Source organism: Capricornis sumatraensis, chromosome 2, assembly GCF_032405125.1.
Source record: "Capricornis sumatraensis isolate serow.1 chromosome 2, serow.2, whole genome shotgun sequence".
NCBI lineage: Eukaryota > Metazoa > Chordata > Mammalia > Artiodactyla > Bovidae > Capricornis > Capricornis sumatraensis.
The window spans coordinates 29,721,106-29,737,190 of NC_091070.1; the positions used below are offsets into that span (position 1 = coordinate 29,721,106).

The 16,085-nt window shown below is 36.8% G+C and overlaps 1 protein-coding gene across 1 annotated transcript in view; it reads right to left on the reverse strand.

Annotated features, from left to right (window-relative positions):
* Window positions 1-1,519: 1,519 nt before the first annotated feature.
* SLC38A6 (solute carrier family 38 member 6) overlaps window positions 1,520-16,085 on the reverse strand; it is a 66,961-nt gene continuing 52,395 nt past the window's right edge. Inside the window, exons 9-16 of the mRNA XM_068965318.1 lie at window positions 12,931-12,996; window positions 12,637-12,690; window positions 10,435-10,514; window positions 9,866-9,966; window positions 3,809-3,933; window positions 2,523-2,667; window positions 2,320-2,414; window positions 1,520-2,133 (exon numbers count right to left, since the gene is read on the reverse strand). Coding sequence (XP_068821419.1) covers window positions 2,053-2,133; window positions 2,320-2,414; window positions 2,523-2,667; window positions 3,809-3,933; window positions 9,866-9,966; window positions 10,435-10,514; window positions 12,637-12,690; window positions 12,931-12,996 — 747 coding nt within the window. The 3' untranslated portion in view covers window positions 1,520-2,052. The remainder of the gene's footprint in view (window positions 2,134-2,319; window positions 2,415-2,522; window positions 2,668-3,808; window positions 3,934-9,865; window positions 9,967-10,434; window positions 10,515-12,636; window positions 12,691-12,930; window positions 12,997-16,085) is intronic.

Sequence of the window (16,085 nt, forward strand, 5' to 3'; positions counted from 1 at the left end):
TACATGCAAATTGGCAGTTTGCATGTAATTCTCTACTTTACATGTGCTCTGGGGCAGGATTACATTTTACTGATACACCCTGGCTTTCGAATGCTGCTAACAAGGCGCCTTTACACAGAACACGCCCCGGAGCGGTGGGGGAGAGGAGAACCTAACTGCTGGTTTCCAACCAGGAATAAGCCACAGCAATGGGAAGGTGGGAATGATCTATAACTTCCAAACAAAATATGATATAAATCATCAATATTTGTCTCTGTTTGTCAAGTAGAAAGTCACATGTTTTAGTGACAAATGAGAAGGCTCAGAGAACTTTCAAATCCACAGCCAGTCATCACAGCTCTATCTCATACTGTATACCAGAGGAAAATCATTAAGTTTCTTAGTCAGGATTTGGAGTCAGGGCAAAATACGACGTGAAATAATCCCACAGTTTTGTTATGAGTGACTGATGTTGACATTAACGCATGAACTAAGATTTAATTTAGTATATAAACAATGTACTGATTTGTTTAAAAAAAAAACAAAGAAACAAAAGATTATCTCAGTATATTTAATAACATTAAAAAACTTCTCGGTGAAAGATGCTGCTAAGAGAATGAAAAGACAACCCACAGACTGGGAGAAAATCTTTGCAAAAGACATATCTGATAAAGGATTGGTATCTAAAATATATAAAGAATGTTCAAGACTCAACAGTGAAAAACAACCCAATTTTAAAAATCAGAACATCACCAAAGAAAATATACAGATGGTAAATAAGCATGTTCAACATCATATGTCATTAGGGAAATGCAAATTAAAACAAAAATGAGATATTACTACAACTGCACACCCATTATTAGAATGGTGAAAACCCAAAATACTGACAACACCTGATGCTGGCGAGGATGTGCAACAACAGGAACTCTGACACATTGCTGGCAGGACTGCAAACTGTTACAGCCCACTTTGGAAGGCTGTTAGGCAGTTTCTTACAAGACTAAGTGCAGCAACTGCTAAGAAGCAAAGTCTCTGGTATTGGTATGAACACAAACAAGCTAAAAATCTGTCCACACAAAAATTTGCCTACAAATGTTTAAAACAGCTGTATTCACAATGCCAAAATTTGAAAGCAAACAAGAGGCCATTCAACAGGTGAAAGGAAAAACAAACTGTGGTGCACGTGTGCTAAGTTGCTTCAGTCGTGCCCGACTCTTTGCGACCCTATGGACTGTAGCCCACCAGGCTCCTCTGTCCATAGGATTCTTTGGGCAAGAACACTGGAGTGGATTGCCATGCCCTCCTTCAGGGGATCTTCCTGACCCAGGGATGGAACCTGCAGTCTCTTAGTCTCCTGCATTGGCAGGCAGGTTCTTTACCACTAGTGCCACTTGGGAAGCCCCAAACTGTGGTACATCCATACAATGGAATATTATCAGTGATTCTAAAAAGAAGAGCTATCAAGTTATGGAGAGACATAGAGGAAGCTTAAACACATATTGCTAAGTGAAAGAAGCCAGTCTGCAAGGTTAGATACTGCATGATTCCACCAAACAATGTTTTAGGAAAGGCTCATGGTTTTTATGGAGACAGTAAAAAGATTTGTGGTTGCCAATGCTTGCATCAAAAGTGAGCCCTAATGTAAACCATGAACTTCAGTTAATAATAATATATCAATATTGGCTCATCAAGTATAACAAATGTACCTCACTAATGCAAGATGTTAGTAATATGGGAAACTATGGGTGTGCTAGAATGAGGGAATATATGAGAACTCTCTGTACTTTCTGCTCAGTTATCTCTGTAAACATTAAAACTACCCTATTAATTCAAAAAAATAAACTCACAAAGATGCTCAACATATTTAAGAGCATTTTGAGTTTGTTTCTTATTTTGATTAAAACTGCTACATCTACTTTCTTCTACCCACTGTTGTTCTGTTCTGCTTTTCTTTTATGTTTGCAAAAATGTTAACCCATATAAAGAGGATTCATCCAAGGTGCCTTCCATAATCATTCCTTTTTGCATAAGGAGGTAAAATATTCTTCATAGGAAGTGGGAAAATAATTTCTTTCATTTATTAATCCAATTAAAAATAATGAGCGCTAAACTAAAATTACCAACCAAAATACCAAAGATGAGCAAAACAAATGCCTGTAGAAATAAGCAAAAAGATAAAGAAAAATTAGAAGTATTTTTTAAAACCTTCACCCTCTCCAATAATGTATATAGTTCAAAATATATTAACTTTTTTTGATTTAGGTAAAAGACTTAATTAAAAAATGACAAATTATTTCTTAAAATAAGATTCATAGAAGAAACAAACAAAACCCAACCTACCCCCAACTTTTTCCATGAGAGAAAATCCTCTCTGCTCATTTTAAGATAAAACAGTCCTGGGAACACAAAAATCAAACATGTTGATGTACTGGAACCTTGAAGTGGGGAGAAAAACAGAAAAGAAAAATGCCAGATTCAGATGTGAGACTGGATGACAATTTTACCTATTTTAGAAAATGGAATTTTTGAAATAGAAAACTTACCAACTATACCAAATACATTCCTAATGTCAGGAACATATATTGCAAGTAAAACAATGATAATATTGAGAGCTAGAGTGATCAAAGAATGGCGAATCCATGAGAATGGAAAATTGGAAAAAAACATCATCATTAAAGCTTTCCTTGCCTGTAAAACAGAAAAAGAAACAGATTTAAGCAAAGAGGAAGTGTCAAACCCACACTACTTGCTTAGGGAAACCCATGTATGGCATGGTTACTATGATATTCCAAACCATTTAGATGCCAAAAGTATAGCCTAAATGGTTACTGTAAAGTATTTATTGCACATAAACTAAGAAATGTACCTATCTGTGTGAGCTCCATAAAAGTTGTCTTGGTTTAATTCTTGAAAAAATCATCACATGCAATTTCTTTAGGTTGCATAATTTTCAAAATTACTAACCATAACACTGTGTGAAGAAATCTCAGGGTATCATTTTCATGAAATTCAGCAGATAAAAGAACAAATGGTTCAAAACAGAAACAGAAGTCATGCCATGGTAAAGAAATTCCATTTACTGTTTTATGTTATATTATTGTTTCACGGCATGTAAATAAGAAAACTAGTCCATGATGTTTCCCACTGCCAAGGCAGGCAACAGGCGGTCACAGCCCAGAAACTTCTATCCAGCCCCCACTGCACTCCTGGCACTGCAGTTCACACAGGAAGGAGGCAAAAATCGGGAAGGCTCAGGTTTTCAGGAACTCACTGTTTAGGGATTCAAGATATTCATGTAGAAGCATTTGTACTCAAAGTTTATGTTTCTATTTTCCCAGAAATTCTTAAGATTCTTATGCATCACAACTAATGCAGAATGAAGATCCATTCTGCCCCTTAACTATAATTCTAGAGCAAATAAAATTTGTGACTAAGATTAAACTAAATAAATTTCCAATAAACCAGAAGGAGCTTACTTTTGCTGACTTGACTTTTTCTTCTTCATACACATTCTTTTGAATACAGAATTAAAGGGGAAAAAAAAACCCAAAAACTTTAGAACAACTATAGTCTCTAAATTGGAAACAATGCTGTGGGAAAGCGTAAATCTAAACTAAATCTGAAAAAGCACAAATTAGTTTAGTGGTTCACTGTTACTTTTGTGCTTTCATGGGGCCATATGCAAGTATGAGGTCTTTGATCAATTCCTTGACAAATGAATAAGATATACAAGGCTAGATGTGATTCAAACATTCTAGTCTGTAAAGAATTAGTGTTGCCATATTAGGGAGCTGCAACACCGAGGAACAAAACCTTGAAGAGTACTTACAGGGAAGTGGATTAGAGGGACTGTCAAAAGCACAGAAAATAGTATGCATAACTTCACAGTCATGATGACAACATCATGTGGCAAGTATTTACTGTAAGCTTGCAGTAATTCTGACGCCACATTGTCTGCAAATTTAAAAAAATAAGGATCACATTATAAACTACTGAGATGTTAATAATGGCAACGTTATTTTCCTTTGTACAAATACATCTTAACAGATTTTGGATTCCCAATACCAAATCCATCTCTGGCCTTCTTCCTATCCTACGAAACACAGACCCATTAGTCAAACATCTTCTTGGAACTTGCTGTCTTTTAATGAAACTAAAAATTAGCCCAGGCAGATACTCTAAAATTATGACAATGAATATATATATATATATATATATATATATTTTTTTTAATCTCAAAAAAAAATCTCTAGAACTTTTCCATAATCGGAAAGTTTTAAGCAACATCTGTGTTATTTTGTAAAATGCTTTCATGTTTACTGCTGAATTTTGTCCCTATGATAACAATATAAGATAGTAGCTAATGGCAACCCACTCCAGTATTCTTGCTTGGAGAATACCATGGACAGAGGAGCCTGGCGAGCTACAGTTCATGGGGTCCCAAGAGTCACACATGACTTGGTGACTAAACCACCAGGTTAAAAATATTAACTGACTTGCCCAAGATCATACAAGACAAAGGGGCAGGACTGTACATCCAAATTTTTTGATGCCAAAGCCTTTCCTTAATATCATGATGTTTTCTAGGACCTTATAGTCTCATGCATGTTACCTGCTTCATCAACATTTCATCTATAGATTTGCAATGCTAGGGCAATGGCCCCCTCAGCAAGCTGGTGTGGTAGTCGGCGGCAGAATCGGAGCGAGCAGACCACGCTTTGCTCCCTGGTGTTGCTTTTACCCTTCTGTCGTCCTCACCCCAGGCCAGGCGAGGGCTGTGAAGAGTGAGTACTCAAGAGAACTTCGTATCACTGCCGTGTAGGGAAAGATGAGTTTCTACTTAAAATACAGTGGTGGGTTTTGTTTTTTAATTTGAGACTGAATGCTCTGGGAAAGTCACTTTGGAGAAAGTTAAAACACAAATCAAACACAACTCTGTTTTCAAAGACCTTAAAATTTAAAGGGTGATAAGATGAAAGACACATACATATAATAGAAGGTGTATAAACATAGATACACACTTAAGTGGCAGAAGGTCTAAACAAAGAGCTATGCTGATTTTGAACAGGGAAAGATAACTATGGCTTTGGGATGAACATGAAATAAATTCATCCTGAGATAGTGAGCAGCAAGATAGTAGAAGAGGGACTTGAATTCTGGGGTTGAATAGACCAGGATTCAAAATTTACTACTTAGTAGCAACTTAACTTCTTTGACTCGCTTGGTTTTTACATCTGTAAAATGGGGACAATAATATGTTGACCTATAGGGTTACTGGGAGCATGACATTAATTAACCTATGTGTGCTCACACTCAAAGATATTGAGGGAGAAATTCTCTCTGGAAACAAAAGCCAGCACAAGCAGAAGCCACCAAGTAACAAAGGGAATTTGCATCTGAGAAAACGAGCAGCCCAGGAGCACTAGAGAGGCTGAAAGACTGCACTGCACTATAGAGCCAACAGCGACGGGTGATAAGGCCGGAAATGCATGAACGACCAAGCAACAGAGCTATTTGGACGGTCAGGACTCAATCTGGTAGGCCACAGAGACGCAATGGCTTCTGAAGAACAGCATGTTATGATTTAAACTAAGTAGGAAGACAGACTGGAAGAAAAAGAGATCCAAAACAGGACTAACAGAAGGCTACTCTCATAATCACTGAGAAGTAATGAGAATCTGAACTAGATTAGTAACAATGGAAATGGGATAGAAACCAATTGTGGAAAGTATCAAAGACATACTTGACATAATGCGGGACTAATGGGCCAGGCAAGAAATTAAGAAGAGCCAGGAAAGCTGAATTCTAGTCCCAACTATGAGAGATACTTGTGAGTCTTTGGAGAAACATGGCAAACTATTTTATTTTCACTTTCTGAATCATAAAAATGAGTTATTAACACTTATTGCTTAACAACTTTGTAGACTTTTAGAATGGTCTGGTTATTACACAACACTTGGGTTTTGGCCTGCTCACCAGAGGAACACTTTGTTCCTCACCTTAAAATGCTTCAACATCTGTAATCAGAACCAATATCATTAATCTAGGTACATACTTATTGGTCCCTTTAACCTGACAAAATTTAGATATTAACTGAGTCTTAAAAACACTGAATAAAAGGACTCCAAGCAGCTCCAGAAGCCTGAGGAACTAGATTTATTACAAATTCAAAATACCTGTCACATATCTACTTTCCCAAGATAAAAGGCTTTTTCCTGAGCCAGCAGTTCTGTGTTCTTAGCTGAGCCTTAACATGTGTAAGGGATAGAGGACAGCACACTTCTCCGGATTCAGACAAATCTCTACAAATCTCAGGAAGGACCTAACAGTGATTTCTGCAAGATATATATTCTACTGAAGCCAGGTGGCTGTCCTGTTTAATATACACTGTCAAACAGGGGATGATTTTATAAAGATTACTGCAGAATAACTGAAAGATCACTGGACTAACTCAGGAGACACAGGAGACATGCCACTATTGTTGGACAGGTCACTCCATCCAGGCCTTATTTTGTGACAAGCCCTTCTGATAAGGCCTCAGGTTCAATCAGCGATTTCTTTCTGAAAGACTGAAAGCTACTGCTATTTCAACAGAAAAATACTGTAAAAGATTTTCAGTGCAAAAAAAGAAAACACTGTGAACAGCAAACCAATTCCTAAATCTTCTGTCTTTGAAGAAGGAACTACTTTTATATCATTCTTTCTTTCCTTCTACCTATCACCTACCTACCAACCTACCGTGTGATTTTTCTTAGATGCACAGTTCTCCATTACATAAAATGTGGATATTCTGAAGAATTTGAGTCAGTGGAGAAGGGTTAAGTCAGAGACAACAACTTTTACTCGATAACCAAGAAAATCCCTGTGTAGGAAACATTTCATGTACATGATGAAAACATTTAGTCTCTGTGTTCAAGCAAAGACAGATACATAGATAGGTAGGTAGATAGAAAGATAGATAGAGATATACCTGGAACTTACGTAAGCCAGGTTTTTCCAAAAGTTCACTCTGAGAATGATGGGAAAATGGACTCTAAGGCATAATTCCTGAGAAGGTAGCACAGAAATACAGGCATTGATTCTGGAGAGAGTCAGAACTGGATTCAAATCCCAACTCATTCTTCATTAACTACAGGTACTAGCCAAGGTGCCCAACCTATCTGAACCTGTATCTTGCAGAGTTGTAAGGTATGAGTTAGGCAAAGTATGTAAAACACCTCGCTTACATAATAAATGTTACTTCAACAGATGTATTAAAATCCACCCTTCCTCCACTTCCCTTTTAATGTAAACTTTCATACAATTTAACACAGCTCCTAACATCTCATGGTAATTTTTACATAACTACTTTTCGGCTATCCTAGAAATTGGTAGGCATTTGAGGTCTCTTCCAGAAAGTTCTGTTTGTCCATAGGGAATAAAAGGAGACACATTTTTTTGGACTTTTCTCAGTTTTGAAGATCCCTAACTAGAACATTCAGAAATCTAAGATCATGGCATCTGGTCCCATCACTTCATGGCAAATAGATGGGGAAAGAGTGGAAACAGTGGCTGACTTTATTTTTTGGGGCTCCAAAATCACTGCAGATGCTGAGAGAAGCCATGAAATTAAAAGACGCTTACTTTTTGGAAGGAAAGTTATGACCAACCTAGACAGCATATTAAAAAGCAGAGACATTACTTTGCCGACAAAGTTCCATCTAGTCAAGGCAATGGTTTTCCAGTTGTCATGTATGGATGTGAAAGTTGGACTATAAAGAAAGCTGAGCGCTGAAGAATTGATGCTTTTGAACTGTGGTGTTGGAGAAGACTCTTGAGAGTCCCTTGGACTGCAAGGAGATCCAACCAGTCCATCCTAAAGGAGATCAGTCCTGGGTGTTCATTGGAAGGACTAATGTTGAAGCTGAAACTCCAATCCTTTGGCCACCTGTTGTGAACAGCTAACTCATTTGAAAAGATCCTGATGCTGGGAAAGATTGAGGGCAGTAGGAGAAGGGGAGGACAGAGGATGAGATGGTTGGATGGCATCACCGACTCCATGGACATGGGTTTGGGTAGACTCCAGCAGTTGATGATGGACAGGGAGGCCTGGTGTGCTGTGGTTCATGGGGTTGCAAAGAGTCGGACATGACTGAGTGACTGAACTGAACAGTATTTGTGCCAGGTGACAATTTCAATTTATAAAAACATACAGCTATTCTACAAAGTTTTTGCTGAATTCCCAACAAAGACCCTGCTGGAGTATCTCATTGCTGCAGACAGGTCTTACAGTGCTCAACTCTGTACAAAAACAAACCTAACAACCAAAAATAGTTCATGTATTTCAAAAATGCTGTTTCCCTAATAATGATCAAAAAACATTAAACAATCTCTCTTAGTTTTCCTTGTAGTGTATCCATGATCATGTTGGAAGTAGGAAGTACGCTCTTCCTGATGGTGTGCAGAGCTCTACCTCTCTCAGCTGACACAATTCTAAAATGCAAGAGCAGATTTCGATTCATCAGTTGCTTTTGTTACTGTTGAAATGATGTAGAGTTAGCCAGAAAAGGACTATAGAGAGCAATTATAACTTTCTTACACACTGAAAACTCTAAGATAATACACTAATAATAATATACAGAAGTTACTATATTTAAATTAGACTTTATTAATGAGAGTAAGGAGAGAAGTATAGTGCTGAGAAAAGAGCACCTGAAATTATTAAATAATTGCAGTAAGGCTGTGTGCCAGACATTGTAACAGGCATTTTACATACAACCTGTGGCCTCTTCAATACAACTCTATACAATTATCTCTGTGTTACAGATGAGATGAAGGTAGTGTAAGGTGAAGTACCCTGTTCAAGGACACATAGCTAGTTAGAGCAGAGTGGTTTTTTGAACCATATTTGTTGGGTTTCAAAATCCAGACCCTTTCTACTGGGCTTAGGAAAGGTGGCTATGCAAGTAAATGTCCAAAAACTTGTTAGAGCTGAAAAATATCTAAGAGGCAGGCAAAACCACTACATCTCATTGTGAATGTCTAAAACCTGAAACACATATACACAAGGCCACTCACCATGAAATCAGTGTCAAAACAGAATAATAATAGCCATCTATCTGGAGTGTTGTTATAAGAACATTCATAAACTGAAAAGTGCATTCAAGAATTTGACAAATTGAGTGTAATTTATTATGTGTTTGTTTACAAATTAAACAAGTGTGTTTGCAAATTAAACAAGAGAGCTTACAAGTCTTGTTCTAGACTTTTAAGTTTTTCTTGAGGTTCTTATCAGAAGAGAGAAAAACACACTAAGCATGTAACTTGTCAAAAATAAAAGAAAATTTCACTTTTATGAATTTAAAAGTATCTTTTAAGAATTTAGGGAGAAAGGTCATGGTGAATACACACCGCAGAACTGTGTGGATTAAGTCTGAAGGCAGAGGTCTCTGACCCAAGTGTACAACTACATTCCAGTATGAAACTCTTTCCTTCCTTGACTTGTTCTTTTGCCATTAAGATGACTGATTCTCTCAATCTCCCAAACTGCTGAACTAGAGTCTAATATATTGAAATCTCAACTTAAAAAAAATAAAATCATTATTGTCCTTTTTTTTTTTTCCTTCATAGAAAGACTTCAATGTTTCTCAGCCCAATATTTTATTTTTAGGTGTATATTTTAAGAAAATTTTCATATAAAGTTATCCATCTTGAACTTGATCCACTCTTTTAAAAGAAAGAAAATTAGTTCTTTAAGACCTGTAGAACTACCACACTAATGCACTGAATTCTGGCAGCCTGAACAAATTAACTTGCTAATGAAAGGCAGAAACAAAGTCCATATTCAGGTGTGAGATCAACTACAGAACAGCTTATATTGTCATCTATAAAGAAATAAGACACTTACCATAAAAAGTGAGGTACCCAAAGAGGGCAGATATAAAATAAATGAGAAAACTTAAAGCAATTGCTGTATTGGTTACATTCTGCATCCTTTTCTTAGAAGGGCTAAAAGACGAAAATGGCAAAATTAGAATCAGAGAGAGACACGGGTTCGATCCCTAGGTTGGGAAGACCCCCTGGAGGAGGGCATGGCAACCCACTTTAGTATTCTTGCCTAGAGAATCCCATGGACAGAGGAACCTGGCAGGCTATAGTCAGTCCATAGGGTCACAGAGTCGGACACGACTGAAGCAACTTAGCACCATCTGAATTAATCTAAATAAATAGATATAAGGATTCCTTAATCACTCAAGCCCTGATTCATTAATAACTACACAACAGAATTCCTGATTTTAAATTACTGTGCAAAGGATTATGCTTCCAAGAAATATTCTCAACTTAGACAGAACTAACACCTAGAATCAAGTGATAAGAGGGAAGGGATTCATGGAGGTGAATATCATTCAGTCTGAAAGTCCTAGAAGTCAAAAGAAATAATGAATACATTTAATATATTCCAGGATTCTATAGTACCTTTGAAGTTCACAGTATATGGGCAGTATTGAGGTGTGACATAGAAATGAAAAAGCCATGGTTGGTATGGCATAAGCGCTCTGAAAAAAAATTTTTAAGATTAAATTACTAAATTGTACTCTGTTGAAACTACTATTTCATTTGAAAATAAACTCAGTTAAAAAAAATAAATTTAGCTAAATTTATTTCATTTTTCATGAATCATCTGTTTATAAAACACGTTGTTGTTGTTAGTGTTAAATGAGACACACAGTTATGGTCACCAGCAAGTATTTTACTTGATAGGTGGATTGTCTGTACTAGCTGAAATATTTCTTGGCTGCTTCTATCCATGTTGCTTTTACTACAGTCACTACTGTTTCTATATTATTTTGGTAAGATAAAAATAGTTTAGGTAAGATAAATAACATTTAGGTAAAATCAAATATAATAACATTTTAGAAATGATCTCATTATAATTCTCAGTCTTTCCTAATGTAAGTATTAGGAAATCTTAAATATATCTTACTACCCTAAGCAGCATTAATACTTAATGCTTTTGAACCAGCTTTCACCAAGTCAACCTAAGTACCCACTTATTCTAAGAGAATACTGAATGTATTAATACATTTTAGCATTTTTGCAGAAGGAAATGGCAACCCACTCCAGTGTTCTTGCCTGGAGAATCCCAGGGACGGGGAGCCTGGTGGTCTGCTGTCTATGGGGTCGCACAGAGTCGGACACGACTGAAGTGACTTAGCAGCAGCATCTTTAGGGTCTCTTTCAATGGGATTGAACATGATTTAGTCTAGACCAACAAATTCTTGGTGATCCACTGGAATGTATGATCACAAGTTGTTGCTGTTTTTAAATTTAGAATAATTAAGAACCAGAGAAAGTTACAAAACAAACAAAAGTTACCATCTAAGTGAAAATACTGTTCTTTACAAGTGGATGGTAATGATTTACTTTCTCTTTTCTACTCCAAAAAATTTCTCCTTAACTAATGTAAGGCTCTTTAGCACAAGAAGTTCCAAATGACTGAAGACCTATCTTCAGACACAAGACCTCCCCCTAAAATATCGGAAGAGAGCTGGGAGGAAGAAAAGCTGGAATATTTCCAAGGCTAAATTAGGGGAATGAGTGTTCAATTCACAAACTTTCTTTCATATATTTCTCAGTTTCCTGACTTATTAATTACCCTACCTAAATCTTTAAGGCACATGGAAGCCATTACTATGCAAAAGATGTGGTAATCTCCCTTGTGGGGCCAGACAGACATTTCTCATTTTAAAACTGGGGAGTAAGGGAGTCCCCCGATGGTCTAGTGGTTAGGATTCTGGGCTTTTACTGCCGTGGCCTGGGTTCAATCCATGGTCAGGGAACTGAGATCCCACAAGCCATGAAGCACAGCCCCCCAAAAAAACAAAAACAAAAAACCTGGGGAATAAAAAGGAGAATTTTGCATGGAGGAGTTATCACACTAAAATGCTATACTAATAGAGTTGTACATGAGTGGAAGGTATTCTAGCATCTGGGACCTCCACTTTAGAAAATCAAAAACTGTACATGAAGAAGCCTACAGCAACAAGGAAGACATGGAGCTCCTCTAGAACGGTTAAAGTAGAAATCATCCTGATCAGTTTCCTGTCTCCTCTGCTGATGCTCAGGGGCTCTTGCAGGCATTTCCAGTATCTTAGGGCTCTCATAGAAGGCAGGGGGACTTGGTCTTTCAGCTTCTGCTATAGGCATCACAAATTTTAACTTTGGAATGTCAGCCAGAAGACATATTGTCAGTGCTCAATTGCTGGTCCAATCATGAGGCTGTTTAGCCACAGACCAAGGTTCTACTCACAGGGGAGGAGTTTTTGATATAATTGGCTATTTAGCTTTACAAGTCCAGAGGGCAACAGGAAGTCTGTATCCACAGAGGACCTTATTGGCCAGACCAGACATTCGGTAAATCTGTTCTTTTAGGCAGTGGCCCATTTAAAACAGGCTCCATTTAAAGGCATGCCAAAAAAAAAAAAAAAGGTGGCTGTTTCATAATGGGCCACCCTGTGTTAAATAATATTATTCTTCTGGTAAGCAACCCTATACTTAGCACTTTCATGAAAATTAATTAGGTACAGGTACAAAGACCTAAGAGACTCTGTTACACAAATCTCTTAAAACTTGAAATGTGAAAAATCAACCGAAAGTATCTGTTAATAACTTACACACCTCTTTGGAGAAATGAAAGAGCTTTGGTTTACAATCATCTGTAGCATTTGAAATCTGTTTAAGAGGATTGAGGGGAAAGAGAGAAGCCAACAGTTTTTAAAAGTTAGAACACTTTGGGGGAAAAAAAAGAGAGAGAGATGAATTTATTATTATTGGGCTTTCAAATAAAAATATTTCAAAACAAAGTTCCAAAATGCAATATAACCATACTTTTTAAATTAACTTGGAAAAAACCATTATTAGTCAAAAAATTTTAGCTTAAAATAAAACAAAAAGCAAGAAACAAACTATTACCTGGAAATACTGTTCTACATAATTTAATGTCAGAGGACAAGGGATGGACCATTTTTTAATTATTACCTGTAAAAATAAGTAGAATCAGATTATTTCTTACAAATCTCATGACAAGAAATTGATTTCAAATAGGTCAGCATTTTTTAAAATTAATCTTAATACTATAACAAATAATATGCAAACAGAAGATATGTTATTTATGGGATTTTCCCTGGTTAGAATGGGGTCATCATTTGACATGTGCCCTATAGTGGGGGAGGGGGAGGGTGCTGTGTATCTATTTAGTGGAGATCACCCCCACTGAACATTGAGAATACTCTCATGTCAACTTTCCAAACTACAATAGTATCAAGGCATTAAAAGAAAATGCAACTCAGAATGGGAACATGATGTTCCCCTATACGGCTATTTGTGGACCTGGCATCAGTAGCAGATAGAGAAATATTAATAGCAGTTTTAGAAATGACCACAGGCAGATGCAAAGGGGGAGGGATGGCTGATGCATGAGCACTGTTTTTCCTCATTGTTATCAGACTTATATTATTTTTTGTTGCATGGGGATGAATCTGGCAAAGAATAAGAGCACAAAGCTAAGGAACTAGAGATGATAAAGTGAATTTTTTAAAAAATTGAAAGAAATCCAGGAGAATGCTACTTCCGAGAAACAATCAGTGAAAATGGTTAGGATTTTACTCTTAACTGTGGGCATCCTGTTCCTAGACCTACAGTTGAGTTGTGCCAGCATCATCATTGCTGTGGTTGTTTCAGAGCACATCATTATTCTGTAAATTCTTGCTCTGGGCTGAACCCAGCAAACAAAAGAGCAAGGGGGAATAAAGGAAGCATCTGTCCTTTGTAGCAGACAAGTAAGTAAACACTACTCATATTTGCTATCTATCTAGTTTTGGATTTTAACTAATTCAATCAAATTTTTATATAGTGATAAACTGAAAAAAATATACTTTCAGGATTAAGTTAATGAGTGAACTGAAAAGTTACTCTTATTTAAAACTCACCAAGGTGGGGGAAAAAAGAACTACAATGATAATTGAGCAAGTTGCTTTGACATTTCTAGGTAAGTTTTTAATATGACATAAAACTAAATAGACAATTTATTTGGAGGAAAAAAATTAAAAGCAATAATTTCACCGTGTTTTTCTGATATGTTTCCCCAAAACGGGTGAGGATGGAGTAGGGTAAAAGGTTGTTGCTGGTCTCTCTCTTCAGCCCTGCTCCAAACCCAGCATCTCACATTTCCTCCTCACTACTAGTGGAGGCATAGCAACAACCATTTACTGATCAGGTACCAGATACACTGATAAAGGTCGGTATGTAAGCCACTTTATTTTATCAGCTGTTGTCACCAGACTCGCAAATCCAAATACATCAAAACAATGCTCCAAAATGCAATATAATTATTATTTTTTGTTAATAAGAAAATACCGCTTCTCAGCCTTCTGGCTAAGATCAAGTGTAGAAAATATCATTAGCAGCCTGAATTTATATTAACATACAGTTCAGTTACTAGAGCTTATTTCTCTGCAGAGACCCACCTCAAGCCCAAGCCTGGGAGGAGACAGAAGTGATGTCCTAGAAAGCAGAAGTACAGGACAGGCATGGCAGATACCCCATAACAAAGGGTAACAGGAGGTCCTTGCTCAGGCTGAAGGCAGAGCACAGTAAGAAGATCCACCCAGGGGTTAGACAGAAAGACAAAGAGAAAAAAGGTTAAGCATCAGAAACACTTGCTCACTTGCACAGAAGGCCTTTCCTTCTCTCTGCTCCAAGACCTTCCCATCTTTCAAGGCTCAGCTCAAATTTTATTTCCCTCCACATCCTTCTTTACTCTAGCTGTTGGTGATCATTCTCTCTTCTAATTCCTATTCTGAAGAAGATATATCAACATTTAACTATGTATTAACTATGTTATTCTCTATTTTTCTCTAATAAATTTACCTGATTTTCCCAACTCGATGGACAGATCCTTACGAGTAGTATCCTAGTTAAACTACCACAATTCTGATGACTAATATACTGCACGGAAGAAGAAAAGCCAAATCTAACCAAAATCCATTCAGATGGCTATTTTCATTATTGATTTATTAAAATGTTAGTTCTAATATTAGTATTAGAATACTAATCTGTTATTATTCTGTCTTAAGATAGCACTTTTAGAAACAATGTAAATTTGTGTTAAAAAATGAAGCAAAAAAGATACCATCATGCTGAGCCACTGTTACAACAAACTTTATTTTTAAATTTTTAGATATTTCAGCTGGAGCAAAAATTTATGTCAAAAAATTTTAAGCAAAATAAATATCTGGGCTTCCCTGGTGGCTCAGACAGTAAAGAATTTGCCTGCAATGCAGGAAACCTGGGTTTGATCCTTGGGTTGGGAAGATGAATGGCTACTCATTCCAGTATTCTTGCCTGCAGAATTTCATGGACAGGAGTCTGGAGGGCTATAGTCCGCAGGGTAGTAAAGAGTTGGACACCCCTGAGTGACTAAAGCTTTCACTTTTTTTTTCAAGGATGTGGGACAATAGATGAGAGTGTAGGTTTTGATCTGCATTGTTGGAGAGCATAATTTAAGCAAATAATAGTTTTATGGGCCAATTTTTAAAATTTTAATAATAAATGCTACACAGATTTACAAACACATATTGATACTTTCTTGGGCTCCAAAATCACTGCAGATGGTGACTGCAGCCATGAAATTAAAAGATGCTTGCTTCTTGGAAGAAAAGCTATGATGAACCTAGGCAACATATTGAAAAGCAGAGACATTACTGACAAAGGTCGATATAGTCAAAGGTATGGTTTTCCCAGTAGTCATGTATGGATGTGAGAGTTAAATTGGGGTTATAATATACATGTTTCCTTTCTAAAACTAACACTTAAAAGAGTCTATAATAAATTCAAGCATAAGTCATTTGATTGGTTTTAGTTTACTGAACTTCACAGATACTGTGTTTCTTTATGGATTGAAGGTTCATGGCAACCCTGTGTCAAACAAGGCTATTGACACCATTTTTCCAAGAGCATTTGCTCACATCATGTCTCTGTGTCACATTTTGGTAATTCTCACAATATTTCAGACTTTTTCATTACAATCATATTTGTGATAGTGATCAATGATCTGTGCTCAGTGATCT